Source organism: Buteo buteo, chromosome 2, assembly GCF_964188355.1.
Source record: "Buteo buteo chromosome 2, bButBut1.hap1.1, whole genome shotgun sequence".
In the NCBI taxonomy this organism is placed as follows: domain Eukaryota; kingdom Metazoa; phylum Chordata; class Aves; order Accipitriformes; family Accipitridae; genus Buteo; species Buteo buteo.
Window position 1 is genome coordinate 42,211,868 of NC_134172.1, and position 15,429 is coordinate 42,227,296.

The following is a 15,429-nucleotide window of genomic DNA, read 5'->3' on the forward strand; positions in this document are numbered from 1 at the left end:
GTATCTGAGAACACTGGATCAAGAAGTTTCTGCTCCATTCAAATTAGCCCGTAAGCTGACAAAATAAACAATTACACAATAGTAACAGGCTTGTGAATCTGATGCTTTACAATAAAAACTTGAAAGAGGATCTAGGACTGCAATACCATTTTTTTTTGAAATCCCAATGGCTAGAAGTGTAGACCCATCCTACTAGCTAGTGTCAATGCCATTTGCAACATAACAACAAAACACACCATGAATAATGAGTCATTAAGCAGATACATGCTACAGTGCTTGATCTGTTTTTTAGAGCAATACTGATGAATATCTGATAAACAGAAGATTACTCCCAAGATTTCTAGTAGTTACAGCTATGGGCATGCAGCAACCAAGCTGGCACTTCCCTGATGTGCTATGAAAGACCCTATTTAATATTTCAATAGAAAATGCTTTTCAGACCTATGAACAATACCATTGTTAGTATTGGACTCTCACACTGATTCAATAGGCTGATACAGATGTTGTGACTGACAGCAGTTTCTATCTGCAGGATTATTCAAGCATAAAATTGTTGTCAAGGCAATCCCAATCAAAAGCAGCTGGGTCCACAGAAAACACATGGTGTTCATATGACGAAGCTCTCAGCATACGTAGATGCAAGCAAAGAAGGATTTTATTGCACATTCATGATCAATTGAGGCACGCATAAATTACTGTAATTTTTATATCACCATTTAGCTACACTCTGAAAGAAAGAAAAAGCCCTAGTTCTACATAGAGATCAAAAAAGAAGCTATTGTCTTCCAAATTACCATTGAGCTCTAATGCAAAATTGGTACAACAGTCTGTGGAATGCTGATAACATTTTGTGCTGCAGTTAGCTACAGATTGTCTGAAGTACAAAAAAGTCAAAGTGTAGGTGATTTAAAGTGAAAGATGTTGTAGCATGGTTAAATTTTACTGTTTTGGGCTGAATTTTCCAGGCATGTGATTAAGAGAAATGATAGCTGTGACTCAGTAATCTCTAATTTCCAAGCAAATTACAAGAGAATCAGAAAATAAGACAGACTATAGTTTCTTTCAAAGATTTTTCATTCAAATAAAATTTAAAAAGAAAATTTGACCGTTCAGAATTTGGTCATTGGGAAGTGGGCCATGAAGTCCGATAGCTGGCTCTGAAACCCATCTGTGTTGTGCTAATCACCAAGCAATTACTCCTCATTTATTATTTCACACTTGCAGCTTTAGAATGCTCCACCCAAAATATCTCCAACAAGTTAATATGATGTAAAAATCCTTAGAAATCCAAGCTTCAAGGCCATTGTTCTGTTTTGATGTGTACTAAAACATTGACTTGTAAAGGAAATCAATTTATGTCCAGGATCTCACAAGCCTAAACCCAGAGTTAGCCTGTTAATTCTGCTGTGCCCTAAGCAATGCTGAAATGGTCTGAAGAAATCACTTGCCAAAACAAAAGCACACTTTATGATATAATAAAGCATATGGGAACAAAACAACAGCTAAGTTATACAAACAGACTGCACTGAATTGCCTTCTTAGATTAAACATCCTTAATATAATAAATACACATACAATGGTATCCACAGCCTAAGCTGTACCAGCAAATTGCACACTGGGATCATACAGTAAATTGTTTCTGCATCCGCCAGCAGATTTTGAATAGTATTAAATATTATTTTGAATTTTAAATACAGTTGACATTTGTACCATTATTAGAAATAGAATTTAGTTTAGTTACAAAAGATTACAAGCAAATCTGCTGTCTACAAAAATGCTAATAAATAGGCAGTGGCACTTTAAATATATGTCAATGTTATAAATACAGCAGTATGTCTTCCTCAGCTTTCCTTAAGAAAGGAAAAGTTAGGGTAGTTTGCCATTAAGAACAAAGGATTAAAAAAAAACCTCGAAGACTAAATGATAAAATAGGGTAGCTATACGAAGCAACACCAGAAATAATCCAATAATTCTTAATATTTGGAAGCCCTCATAAGCCTTAAAGCCTAGCCATTACCAAAACATATGTTTATAATAAGAAAAGAAAATAAGCTCAAAAGCCAAATGTAAGGGAGATAAAAAGAAAGCAGAAATAAGATGATTTTCCTGTTCAAGTGGGAGTTTGTTTCCATTACAGGTTCTGGAGCTGAACCAGGAACCGCACAAATAAATCTACGTACAGAGCTAAGGTGCACATGGTTTTGACTATCTGAGTGATGAAAGAAAGCAAGCAAGGTGTGCTAATCCATGATATTGGAGGAAACAACTGTTAATTACCTTTCTTGAACAGAGAAAGGCAACTATTGCCAAACAAACATGCAGAAATATATTCATATACATATATCCAAAGAATATTTCTTTATATTTTTAAATGAAACTGTTGTAGTACTAGTGAATTATATGTTGTCCTTCTATAAATATTCATAACAACCAAGATTTCATTTGAGCACTACATCTGAAAACTTTTTTCTACAATTTAGACCAGAAGTTTTGAATCTTAAATAAAGCAGCACATACTAATAGCAGGGAATCCCTTGGCTCCTTACTAGAGACCTGAAAGAGACACAACATTCTAATAGGGCATGTTCACTAGGACACCTATGGTTGAATGTAATATTGGAAAGATGAAGTTAATATTTTAATACTAAACCTTACATATTCCAGCAATCTACCTTTATTAGGCAATATTTTTATTTCAATGCCTAAAAAATTAGATGAGAAAAAGATTCATGTTTTTTTAAAAACAAACAAACAAACAAAAATAAATCAAGAAACGCTATTCTTGTCAGTGGGAAATCTAAAAGCTATTCAAAAGGATATTAAAATTTTCACTTGACAAACAGAAACAGTGTCATTTATTACATGATCATTCAGAATTAAATAACACAACTCAGATTTTGATCATTGAGCATCAAATTCTTACAGAGCAATTAATGATTCAGTTAAAAAGAATCAAAATCTGTGGAAGAAAAATTAGGCACATTGAAGGAAAGGGTAATTTGGTCACTGAGGCTGGAATTTGTCTCAGCTAACTTTAGGTATCAGCGTAGCAGTTTACGTCTGACCTAGTCAGCACAGGTGGTTTTTTATACTTTTTCTCAGGTCTTCCCCATTCATCTGATTTATTATAGATATTTACTTTAGCATAAGATGAATTCTGCACTAGACTTCATTGACGTGATTTCCTCCCACACTAAGGAGAAGCCAGTGCAATTAGCGTCAATATGTATGTCTATAGCTGGTCAAAGAAATTCCACCTAGGCTCTCAATGAATATTATGTTTAATAACGTCTGCCCTTCTCTCCTTCATATATTCAATAAAACCAGAAGTACAGATGAACAGTCTAAGCAGTTCAGTAGATTTTGTTCTGTTAAAACACTCCTTGCATTTGAAGCTGAGTTCTCCATCTCAGTAATGGCATAAGACATCCTGCACACTGTGCCACACGTTATCGCCACTCCCTACACATCTAGAGACCAACTGCAGCTCCAGTATAAGCTGATGTTAAGGCAACAGATCTGTGTTAGCTTTTACTCTCGGTATCTGTAGACTGTTGAGTCATTCCACAGAAGCACAGTTCAAGGTTGCAAGGGTGCCAAAATGCACTATGGGATTATTAGAAAAGGCACAATACACCAAGACAACACAGTATGTAACAGGGCATGAAGTACACTTACAAAGAATAAAACAGCTCTGAAAATAAAAACTCTGAATTTGTCACGTATTTCAACAGAAAGACATAAAGAAACAATTTAAAATACAAGAGAGTTTGCACTTCAATCAGGTCCCATCAATGATCTTTATTTTAATTGCACGTAAAATACATTTTGTAACAGTAATGCATATTACATAAATTCAGTGTGATTTGCCTGATGGGAAACTCGTGCAAACCTATTAAAGGCATGCATTAGTAGCATTTAGAGATTTGGATAAGTCTCACTCATTTCCATTTTAGTTCTTTTCTTTGCGCTTACTCTTATTTTTTTCTTACAGTTTCTTAGTTCTCATTTTTACAAAAAGAAATAAAGGATAATAGAAAAAACACTGGATGAACTGCCAGGCTCAAAATGTTGTGGTCAGCAGCACAAAGTTGGAGGCTAGTCACTAGTGGAGTCCTCCGGGAATTGATATTGGTGCCAATATTGTTTAAAGTCATCCCTAAGGACCTAGACAATGGGACAGAGTGCACCCTCAGCAAGTTTGCCGATGCTAAGAAACTGGGAGGAATGCTTGGTACACCAGACAGGTGTGTTGCCATTCAGAGGGATCTGGACTGTCTGGAGAAATGGGACAACAGGAGTCCCTTGAAGTTCAATAAAGGGAAATGCAAAGTCCCACAAATGGGCAACAATAACCCCACGCACCAGCCTGGGTGGGGGGCTGACCGTCTGGAAGCAGCTTTGTGGAGAAGGACCTGGGGTCCTGGTGGATACCACTTTAAGTGTAAGCCAGTAGTGTGCCCTTGCAGCAAAGGCGGCCAATGGCATCCTGGGCTGCATTAGCAAGACTGTTGTCAGCAGGTCGAGGAAGGCGATCCTTCCCATCTACTCAGCACTGGTGAGACAACTGCAGTGCTGGGTCCAGGTCTGGGCTCCCCAGTACATGAGAGACATGGACATACTGGAGCAAGTCCAGAAAAGGGCCACGAAGGTGATTAAGGGACTGGAGCATCTGTTGTACGAGGAGAGGCTGAGAGAGCTGGGACTGTTCAGCCTGGAGCAGAGAAGGCTCAGGGGGGTCCTATCAATGTGTATAAATACCCGATGCGGCCAGGGGCGGGCAGTAAAAAAGACAGAGCCGGAAACTGTTTTCAGTGGTGCCCAGTGACAGGACAAGACACAACAGGCACAAACTGAAATACAGGAGATTGGACTTAAATACAAGAAAAAACTTCTTTACTCTGAGGGTGGTCAAACAGTAGAACAGGTTGCCCAGCAAGGCTGTGAAGATACTCAAAACCCAACTGGAGAAGATACTGAGCAACCTGCTCTAGCTGACCCTGCTCTGACCCGTAGGGGTGATCTGGTTGATTTCCAGACGTCCCTTTTGAGGTCTCTTCACAGAATCTCAAAATTTCTGTGGTTCTGTGGTATTTGTGGCTGCCATCCTCCAGCATATTTTCCTGAATCTCTCAATTTCATGCCATCTTCCTTTCTTCCTCCTTCAAAATTTACCCTGACTTACCACATCATTTCTGGTTTCTTTCTCCTTCTCTCCTTCCTTTTTTATGCCCAAGACCTTGCCAGACTGGCTGCTCTCGCCTACTCCACCTGCTTTCCATTTCAGAATTATCCCAGCTGGGCTGCAATTGTTATTTCAGGAGAGAATTTCATCTGCTGACCAGAAATATCCTATCACTTCCTAGATAAAAAGAAAAAAACAAAAGGACTGCAAAGGGGTAGCTCAATTAAAATTTTCCCACAGAGAAGAATTTTCCTATGTGCCAGTGAAAGGAAAATAAGAGAATTTATGCTTTCCCCCATGCTGTTACCCACACATACATTCAGTATCTGGAAAAAACTTTCCTCCTTTTCCTTCTAATCTATCCTTCAGTGTTCTCATTTCTTGTGATGCCTTTATCACTTGAACATGTTTATGCTACCGCTTTTTTAAAACACCTGCCTATTACATTAACAGTGTCTATCCCCCTAAGTTGTCTCTCATCTTATGTGTAGACTGTAAGCTCTTTAGGACAGGTGCCAGTATTTTGTTCTCTGACAGCACAGGAGTCTCTTAGCTCTTAAGACTGTACCTAATGATAGATGATCTTGTCTGTGCCTTGGCCCAGGTACACACTCTTTCTGTTCATCACATTTTTCTCTGTTTTCAAGACCTGTTCTCTGCATTTAAGTACACAAGATGTAAGACATAGTGTATAACATTCAAAAGCAACATTAAAGACTTGGCTATAGTGATGGCTCTCAATGACAGGTTTCCCCCCGCCTTGGAAAGGTCTGGTCCTTCTTCTCCATTGATAACAAATGATCAAACTCATGCTGAATTCTCTGCTGAATAATTAAATAAATAAAAATAGCCCAAATATTCAAGACCTAATTTGTGATAATGTGGTCATGGAGAGTCCTTTTAAACTTCAAATAGCTTTGGAAAAGATCAATATTTAGACATATGCAACAACGACAGGGATATCATTTTACAAGGATATAATCTTGGACACTCACTCTAGGTTTAAAAAAACTGAAGTGTGGGATAATGACTTTACTGGATGGGACATATAGTTAGAATGATAGAACAGTCTATCTAAATATAGTCTGAAAGGTGTTCCTAAAGTATCTGTCCTTACAGCCAAAGTGAAGGTGTGAAGTAATTTTATGAGGAAAATATACCTTGACAGAAAGGAGGGTCAATTTGTAAAGCTATCGAGGACGTTTAACAACTTTATGTCAGGGAATATGTATGCATGGTTGTTAATATGTGGTGAAAACATTAATTTTTATTGTCAACCCTTGAATTGGAGAATCAAGAAATACTGAAATCTGGCTTGTATACTACCATAACGTGGGCTTGTCTTTGGAATGGTCACACTTTCTGTTTTTCTGTCCTGAGTGACTACACGTATCACATAATAAATGGTAAATACAGATGAAAGAAGGACGTTAAATAATAGAACTGGTGACAGAGTTCCCAAATGTTAAGACTGGCATTGTCCATTACGTGACTGCCAACATAACTCTTCATATTTCATTGCCCCAATGATTTCTCAAGTTCAAGCCTTCTAATAATTCTAAAAGTTTGCTTAAAGGGGTAAAAAAAAAGTAGTGACTTTCACAGAATGAGCAAAATGACTCCATATTTTATGTTTTCTCCTTAACACATAGTTTAACCACAAGTAATCATTTATGAAAGGTTTTAAGGAGTCCGTTTACATTGTGGGTTGCACAGTCTCCATTATTTATTGCAATAACACATGCTGGCACCACGTCTAACAAAATAGTTCCAGAATAAGCAACATAATAAATTGCTGCTTTAGCTCTTGAATCAGTTTGTATACTGTGTGGTCTTTTTCATAATCTTCATTGCATAGCACTGCAGATTTCCTGATGACATTTTGTTTGCTGGAGCTGCTAAGGGTACGCAGAACCACTGAACTCAAGTCCTGACCAATGTGCTGTGACTAACATGTAATTCACCATTTAACCACTGCTGTACATGATATATTGGAGGCGATATGAACATGACCCTATCCTCAGTGTATTTGGGATCAAGTATTAATCTTCAGCAGAGAGCTTTAAAATACTGTAGAAAAAGCTTTTGATCTAAATGATCACAAATGCACAAACTTAGTAACAGACCTTATTTCTAGTTAAGAAAGATTAATTAATAAATTCTGTTCATAAGGACAGCTGTTCCCTCAGAACTGCATATTACTATCAGAATATTTTACTTTTACAGCCATCATTTACAAATGTGCAAACTTACACATTTAGTGTAGTATGTTCTGATGTTATTCTGGCTTTCAGAAATAATTTTGCCCATAAAAGTTTATCAAGCAAATATAAGACACAGAACAACTGGAAAGGAAAGAAAAGAAAATTTGATTTATTAAATTTTTAACTTGTCATGTTTAACAGAAAATTTCATCCTTTTGGCTACCCAAAATTTTCTTTTTTTTCACCTTTTTTTTCTCCCACTATGCATACACATGTTTGATTCTGCAAAGGATGATTTACACCAAGGATGCTATTCTACTGCCAGTCACATCAATGCTGACCTGTAATAACTGTATTTGCATTTGGATAGAACTGGCCGCCTTTCTTTGAATGCCACTGGTTGAATAGGGCTTTTGCCAGCAGTTGAATATGGCTCTCAGTCTTTTGTGAAGTTGTCAGATTTTGGGCTGTTTGTCAACTAACATCAATATGTGTCTTTCAGAATGCCATTAAGGTCAGTACTTCTAACATAGAATACATACATGTATAAATATACATACATATATGTATATACACATTCTGTGAAATTAATCCAGGAAGTCACAAACCATGTGTAAAGCTGAGGAAACTCCATGCTTTTGTGTGCAACTGGATTTCTGGTGTTTTCTTATGCCAATATAAAAACTGATTTGTACTACTGACCTTCGATACAAGACAGTTCATATAGCTCGTCAGGCATCTAATTCAAAACCTGATGGAAAGACTCAGACTGGATTTAAGGCACCTTGGAAAATCCTTCAAACTTACACAGCATAAGATAAAAACTTTTGAATAATACATTTTAAAGCTTAAAAAGATCTCTTTTTTCTTCAGGTTTTTTTTTTCAATCACTAGATCATATTTTGTAAACAATAAGTCACTCTTTCCATACAATATCCCCCTTTCTGTTCTGAACATGCCAACAGGTAACAGCAGGAAAAACTTTTAAATGTTATTTGTATGTTTAGAAACACATATATTTTCATAAATAACTTTTGACATTGTTCCTGCTCTCTCCCATGCTTCATTTCTTTCATCATAGAAACAAAAGTACTCAGAATATTTTCCTTCTTTCTTTTTTTTTTGGGGGGGGGGGCGGGTAACAAACATGAAAATAATGTAAGGATTGTTTTTTAAAGCAATCACATTATAATTAGAATATAAATCTCCATAAAAACATATGCTGTCTATAATAAAGGGCTATAACAAAGATATATAGAGGGAGAGACATAGAGGTATCTCTCTATAACAAATATAGCAAGGATGTATCTTAAGGAAAGTACTAAACATGTCTGCAAGGTACTTTTTTGTTATACTATAATTGGTTAGCGCACATCCATTTACAATTCTAAACTTACTGCATTGGAAGTGTTCCAAATGAGTGGTTTTCAGCATCAGTAGAAAGGTCTCTGTTGTTTCACAGCCTTGGCTTTTTTGCTGTGGCTCTTTTTGGCTTGTTTGGGGAAGGGGGATTGATTATGACTAAGTATGCAAAATATATCCCTTCATACACAAGAGCAGGCATGCCTTGTGAGATACTAGAGTACCCTTCAGTGAACTTTCAACCTTCCTTCGAAACTTCCAGTACAATAGCCACATATTTAAAATGCAAGCTTAATCAAATCCTGTTGACTTTACCAGATACTCACATAGAGTTTATTTGCAAAGGAGTACCTTTTACCAACACAATAATTTAAAGGATATTATTTCAGTCTGAAGGCTCATTTAAGCAGAATAACTGGCATCAATAGCACTTACCTGATTGTGTGGAATAGAGGTTATACAGCTATTTTCCAGCTCAAAACCATGCAATAGCCATTTTAAAAAAAATAATGCAATGTTTGAAATTTATGAAAATTAGGTTTTTACTAACAAAGCTTTTGTAAGAGGCTTCTAGACACAAGTAGCGCGATTTGCTACACTGTTAGTGGTTAAAAGAAATGTGCCGTATGTAATTATTTACAGAGAGGTACTGCAAATAGACTAGGATCTTTAGATCAGTTGATATGTAATAGTTTAGCCACTATAAAAAATTAATCAAGTCATGAGTATTGCATTCTGTCCTAAAAGAATGACAAGCCTCTTTTCACTAAGAGAATTCGGTGACATGACTATCATACTCTCACCAGCCTATTGAACAGACTAAAAGAAACCAGTATCACACAGAAAGATGGATCGAGCATGAATCAATGTGGCAAGCACATAACCAAACAGACATGGAATTAAACAAGAAAAAAAAACCCAAACCAAAAAAACAAACAAAACCAACAAAGATTGTCGCTTAACCTGTTTTGTCAGAGCTGGTATTGATGGTATTGGTAGTGATGGAAGTGAAGGTAGTCTTTGCGCTGTCCTTGGTAGTAACAGATTTCTGCTTATTTTTCATGGCTTCCAGTGCTTTGAGCTTCTTGGCATGTTTAGTGCCTTTGTAGTGGGCCGCAGCCTGGCTCTACAAAGGAGAACAAAATGAACCATGCAATCAGGCTCATTTCTAAACTGGCATTCTCTGTATTAGTACAAATACAGACTACCTTTCAATAATGGGTACCATTCACATTATCCAAGTAGTGACCAAACAGAAAATTACATTTAGAATGATGCTTGGAAAACAATGGAAAAAATACTCAAGCAACCCCAATTTGATAAATACAGTATATTACTGTATAACAGTATATTACTTTCAGACCAAAATAAGATTTAGTCTACCATGCTACCATTAGTTTTTCTATCAAGACTTTTTTTGGCTTTTGCACTAAAAAACCCCCATAATTCTCAGGCAACAGGGAGGAAGGCACTCTCCTCCCAGTAGCTTTGCACTTTTCCAGTTTCTATTTCAAACTAGAGATTTTGTCAAAGCTTCCTTCAAAGAACAGTTCAGTATTAACAGTGGTATCAGGAACTTCTCAGCAAAGACTGACAATAAAAAATAAACCAAAAAAACCCAAACCAAAACCAAAGCCCAAACAAAAGAAAGCAAAACATAAAACAACCTCTTCAAAGCCCATCACCAAAGATTTAACTGAATGTGAGGCAGACATGCAATTAGCTGGCTGACTTAAAAAAAAAAAAAAAAAAAAAAAGGATTACTTTTGTCTACCTGCTACAAAAGGTAGTGTTTGAAATTCAAAGTCAGGAGCATCCTTTCAAAGGAGAAAGCTCACACAAATCTTGCCACAGTCCCAAATATATTTTGGCTACTTGATATCATTAAGCTAAAATAGATTTGTATATGCATTACTATTAAGACTTATGTATTACACTGGAAGTATCTTTATTATTCTAAGAGTAAACACCAACTTTTCTTCATTTAATTTATGTTGCAAATATATTTTAAGAATAATATTTGAAGTGCAAGATAAAACGTTATACAAACCCCACTGGAATTAGTATGAATATTCAGAGTTTATTTCTTCTCTAATTATTTAAACTCCTAGAAAAGATAGTCTTCCAGTTAATAAGTTAACAACCTGAAAAACTTTTTATATTTTTATTGCTGAATTTCAGATTTTACTGAGAGCAGCTCCTTTCTTACTTGAAAGAGAAATTATTAAGGGTCTAGAAAAATAGTCAAAATTTAGCTACTACAGAATTGAACAAATAAAAAGCAACTATGCTGGGTCAGCCCAAGGACCCACAAAGGTCAGTATTTTGTTTCTGGCATGAAACAACAACAGATACTTAGAACATAAAAGAAAGGTAAAGGCTTTCCATTGTGGAATCAGAAGAATTAAAAAACAGCTATGTAATTTAGTGGCTACAAACTCAAAAGATCAAAGGGATAAAAAGACACAGTCATTTGACTCACTAAGCCACTCATGCAGGTAGAAGAATCCTGCATTATCTGGCATCTCGTAGTCATTAGACCTTTATTTAATGTTATTTAATGTGCTAAATTTTGGGGAGATGAATTTTTATAAGCTACAAGTAAATGGAGAGAGGAAGTTCTAGTGAATATCACAATAAGAACATATATTAATTAATCTTGAGATACATGACTTTCAGCTTTCATGAAAAGTCGTGATTCCTTCCAGATGCCTGAGATTTGAGAAGCTCAAGGTGAGTAGGAAAGAAGTGAGAGACCTTGTCTAAACCAATAAACGCATATATATGTATGTGTATACATGCATAGATATACACACATGCATATGCTTTTGTCTTATATTGAGATGCATCATTCAGTTTGGTTGAAAAGCCAGTTTCTCTGTACCTAAAATAATGTAAATATTGTATTAGGTACCCTTATTGAAAGAACACTGGACAGTGAAGTTATTAATTAGAAACACCTTGAACAGAAACAGCACAATCATGCACCTTTTACAATTCCCAACACATAACATTGAGACATACTGTAAGCCAAATACAAACAGTCAAGAGATGTTAATTATTGTTAAACTGAAAGACCAGTGTCGTTACGATGATGCAATAAAAATTACATTTTACAGTACATCCTCATGTTGCTATCATGTCAAATATTTTTACAGTTTCTAGTAAAATTTAATTATCTGTCAGCTCCACATTCTGACTGCACTTGTTCTCCCTAACTAATAGTGTCATTCTTCATATATATCAGAAGTGTAGTCAGAACATGGTCCTTAATACTGAATTATGAATGTTGATACTAGTTTGATACATAGCTCAACTTTCTTCACAGAATTGTTGGTGGAGCACCCCAGGTATATGTCTCCTGCATTCATAGTTCTCTGCCGTCCAAAGTCTCACAGCTACAGCTCCACAAACCTCAACTGAAGCAGAGTGTTGGATGCATAGAAATATACAATGAGGGCCTATGTAGAAAATGGTGACCTTTTCAGTGTTCTGAAATATATGAATGAAATTGCTCCAAAGTAGAAACACATTGCTCAAATTTACAAGTATGATGGCTGCTACACAGAGTTGACCATTACTCACTTCCCACAGAGCGCTGCCAGTTTACCCAGCCTCTACTTAAAGAAGATCTTTATGCCTTTTTTATTTCCAAGTTTAAATCTCCATCCTTTGTGGGGACATGAAGCCATCAGAGCTTGTTTCAATATAACTGTAGCTGGCACATTAATGGTATTTCTATGTGAGAGCAGACAGATTGCTCCTAAGCATTTAACCAGCACCAAATTAGCTTATGTTGAACCTTTACAACTGAACTGGAACCCTTAAAAAAAAAAAAAGTCTGTCATTATCTTTCCTTGCAAAAATAAAATGTAGGAAATGGAAAAAGATATATATATCTTTTCCAGCACAGAAACTTTAAACATGGTACCTCACTGAATCATTTCTTGCAGCCATAAGAGAACTAAAATAACCCTCACTGCTTAAATGGCATTTACTTGTAGCCTACAAAACTGGTTACTTAAATGGTATTTACTTGTAGGTTAAATGCAAAAATAAGATAGATCATAAAACGTAATTATTCCCAACTTTCATGCAGAATTAAGAAATATTGAGAGAGAGCAGAAGAGTTAAAGACAAGTTAGTTCTACTTTTTGGTGCCAACCATGATGCTTAAGTGAGTGAAGAGACTATACCCCTTCAGAAAGGTGAGAAGGGGTCTCCTTCTGGAACACTTCAGAGTTCAACAGTTGCAAAACCCAAGAAGATAATATATACATGTTTATATATTACCTTACCAAGTTGTGCTAGCAGTTGTGCTCAGACAAATTACAAGCAGAGGTTAAGGTGAAACCCTGCATCTACAGAAGCCAATGGGAATCGAGGGAGGATTTCCCTTTCCACGTTTTGTAAAAGGGTACTGACATTTATAACTGCTCATCTTGATGGACTCCAGTCCCCTTTGAGAAACAACTGTTTGATCCCAAATCAGGTGTTCTCTCAAATGAAAGAGATTCAGGACAATCCTAAAGGAAAAATTCCCTATTACTACAAAACACTTCATGATCATAGTCAATCAGCTATCCTAAAACCCCTCTAATATTAAATTCTGTTTCTTTTTAGGATTATAAAAGAACACATTAGAAGAATATGTTAAAAAAGAGCTTACTTTCTTCTTTCATCATGGTTTCCAAGTTTGCTCCTCACATCAGAGTTTCCATGTTTGATTACACAGAATTAACCCTAGCACTGTGATGACAGGTCACTGTCAGCTAACAAGTGACCCAGTCAGTGATGAAAGCATGCGAAATATCTCAAATATTGCTGGTGCAACATTACATTGAATTTTAAGAAACTATATCCATTCATGGAAAAGATGTCTAACAAGAAAGTAAAAGGTAGACTATTACTTCGTATCTGAAGTTGAAAACTCTAGGATCCTTGACTAAATTTTGAGGACTCTGATGGTGGAAATTACATGTAGACAAACTTTGGTCTATGGGAATTACTTCAAGGAAATGGCAAGATGTCTGAATAGTAAATCACTTTTCAAGCTTATTTGTAATGAAGTCCTGCCTATTTGAGCAGTACAAGTCAGTTTAAGCATCTCTTTTGCACAACAAATAATTTCCTTTAGTTTCATTTATCTGTCTTGAATAATTAGGAACCTTTCTAATCCTTACATTTTGTAATCTTCCCAAATTGTTAGAATATAAAAAAATTATTTGTCTATATAAATATTTATTGTGTGTGTACATATGTTATAAACACACGGACATACACATACCATAAAAGAATAAAAAATTCTATATGCAGGTGTAAGCAGTTAGAAAGAACAGCCATAGTGTCAAAACTCAGCTATATTTTCTTTGCTTAAGTGCAATATTGTACCACAATTACCATAAGGACATCATATTACCAAGCAAATTGCAATGTGTAAAATACAATGAGAAAGATAAATTATTTTAAACAATCCAGACAGTATTGTCTTACAATTATAGTCATCATATCTATATGGAAGTCTTCAAAATAAGTTTGTCTGCCTGACTAATGTACCTGTGTGAATCATATGTTTTCTCACTTATGTTCTTCAGGCATTAGTACAACAAAAACATCGTGCTTAATTTTGTACATTGAGACAAAAAAGGGTCTCCTCCTATTCTCAGAAAGTTTTCAACTTAGCAGCACTGCATCTTCTACCCTTTTCATATCCCTCCTGCTCCACATCATGTTACCAATCTTAGATTGTTTTCCTGCCTCAGTCATTCCTTCTAGGCAACACTTTCAAAATAAAAGCCAGCTCAGAAAAAAGAACTTTTAAAAAGAAGTGTAGTGACTATGTTCCACGGATTCTTCCTCACAAGAAAACAATCCAACTATCCTGCATTATGTCTTTCTCATTTCACAATGCATTTTGAAAGATGTCCATTGTGGACAGTGCTCTGCTCCATGCTCTCATCTGGACAATTAGTAGCAAGGCTGCAGTTTGTCTGCACCATTAGAAAGCCCCAAACAAGGGCTGAGAGTGCTGAAAAGTCCTTTTTGCCTATCTGAGATTTCAGTAGATCATTCATGTCTGTCTTTGTTTTTACCAGCTACTGGATGATACCATCGCCTCTGCTGTTATTCCCAGTACAACAGTAGCCATTTTGGCTAATACATCAGCAACCCATGTCAGGATCCTCCAGAGTAAAAAGCTCTAAAAACAAAAAATGAGTTTCTTGGTTCAAACTAATACTGTCAGTGAGCTGGACACACATGGAAAGCAGTAATACACAACTGCATAAGCCAAGAGGGCTTCTGTGCTTGGTGAAGTGAGGGAAATTGTTTATAAGATGCCTATGCTACACATTGTCTTAATCTCTGAGTACAGAATATTTTCCTAAAGCTGGGCTGTCAATAAGTACTTCAAATATAATTTCACAGATGTTCTAAGCACAGAAGAAAGTGATAAAAATCAAAAGACCTTTTTATTTTTGGAACAAGCATCGTATTTTTTTTTAATGACTCCAAAGCCTGGCCAGTCAGTGATGACAGCACTGCTCAGGGAAGGTTGCAGTATGCAGCTGAGACATCTGTATACTACCATGTATGTGCTATTTACATAACCTGAGCTGATCTCTACAGAACTTCTCCAGTAAGTAAACTGGAGAAGTTTGCAGAGAGAAAGCCTAACAG

General features: G+C 36.1%; 1 protein-coding gene across 3 annotated transcripts in view; it reads right to left on the bottom strand.

Annotated features, from left to right (window-relative positions):
• The window catches only part of ZNF385D (zinc finger protein 385D), a 445,996-nt gene that overhangs the window by 64,559 nt on the left and 366,008 nt on the right, over positions 1–15,429 (bottom strand). For all 3 annotated transcript variants that reach the window (XM_075052162.1, XM_075052170.1, XM_075052177.1), the window contains one exon: positions 9,715–9,877. In XM_075052162.1, coding sequence (XP_074908263.1) covers positions 9,715–9,877 — 163 coding nt within the window. The remainder of the gene's footprint in view (positions 1–9,714; positions 9,878–15,429) is intronic.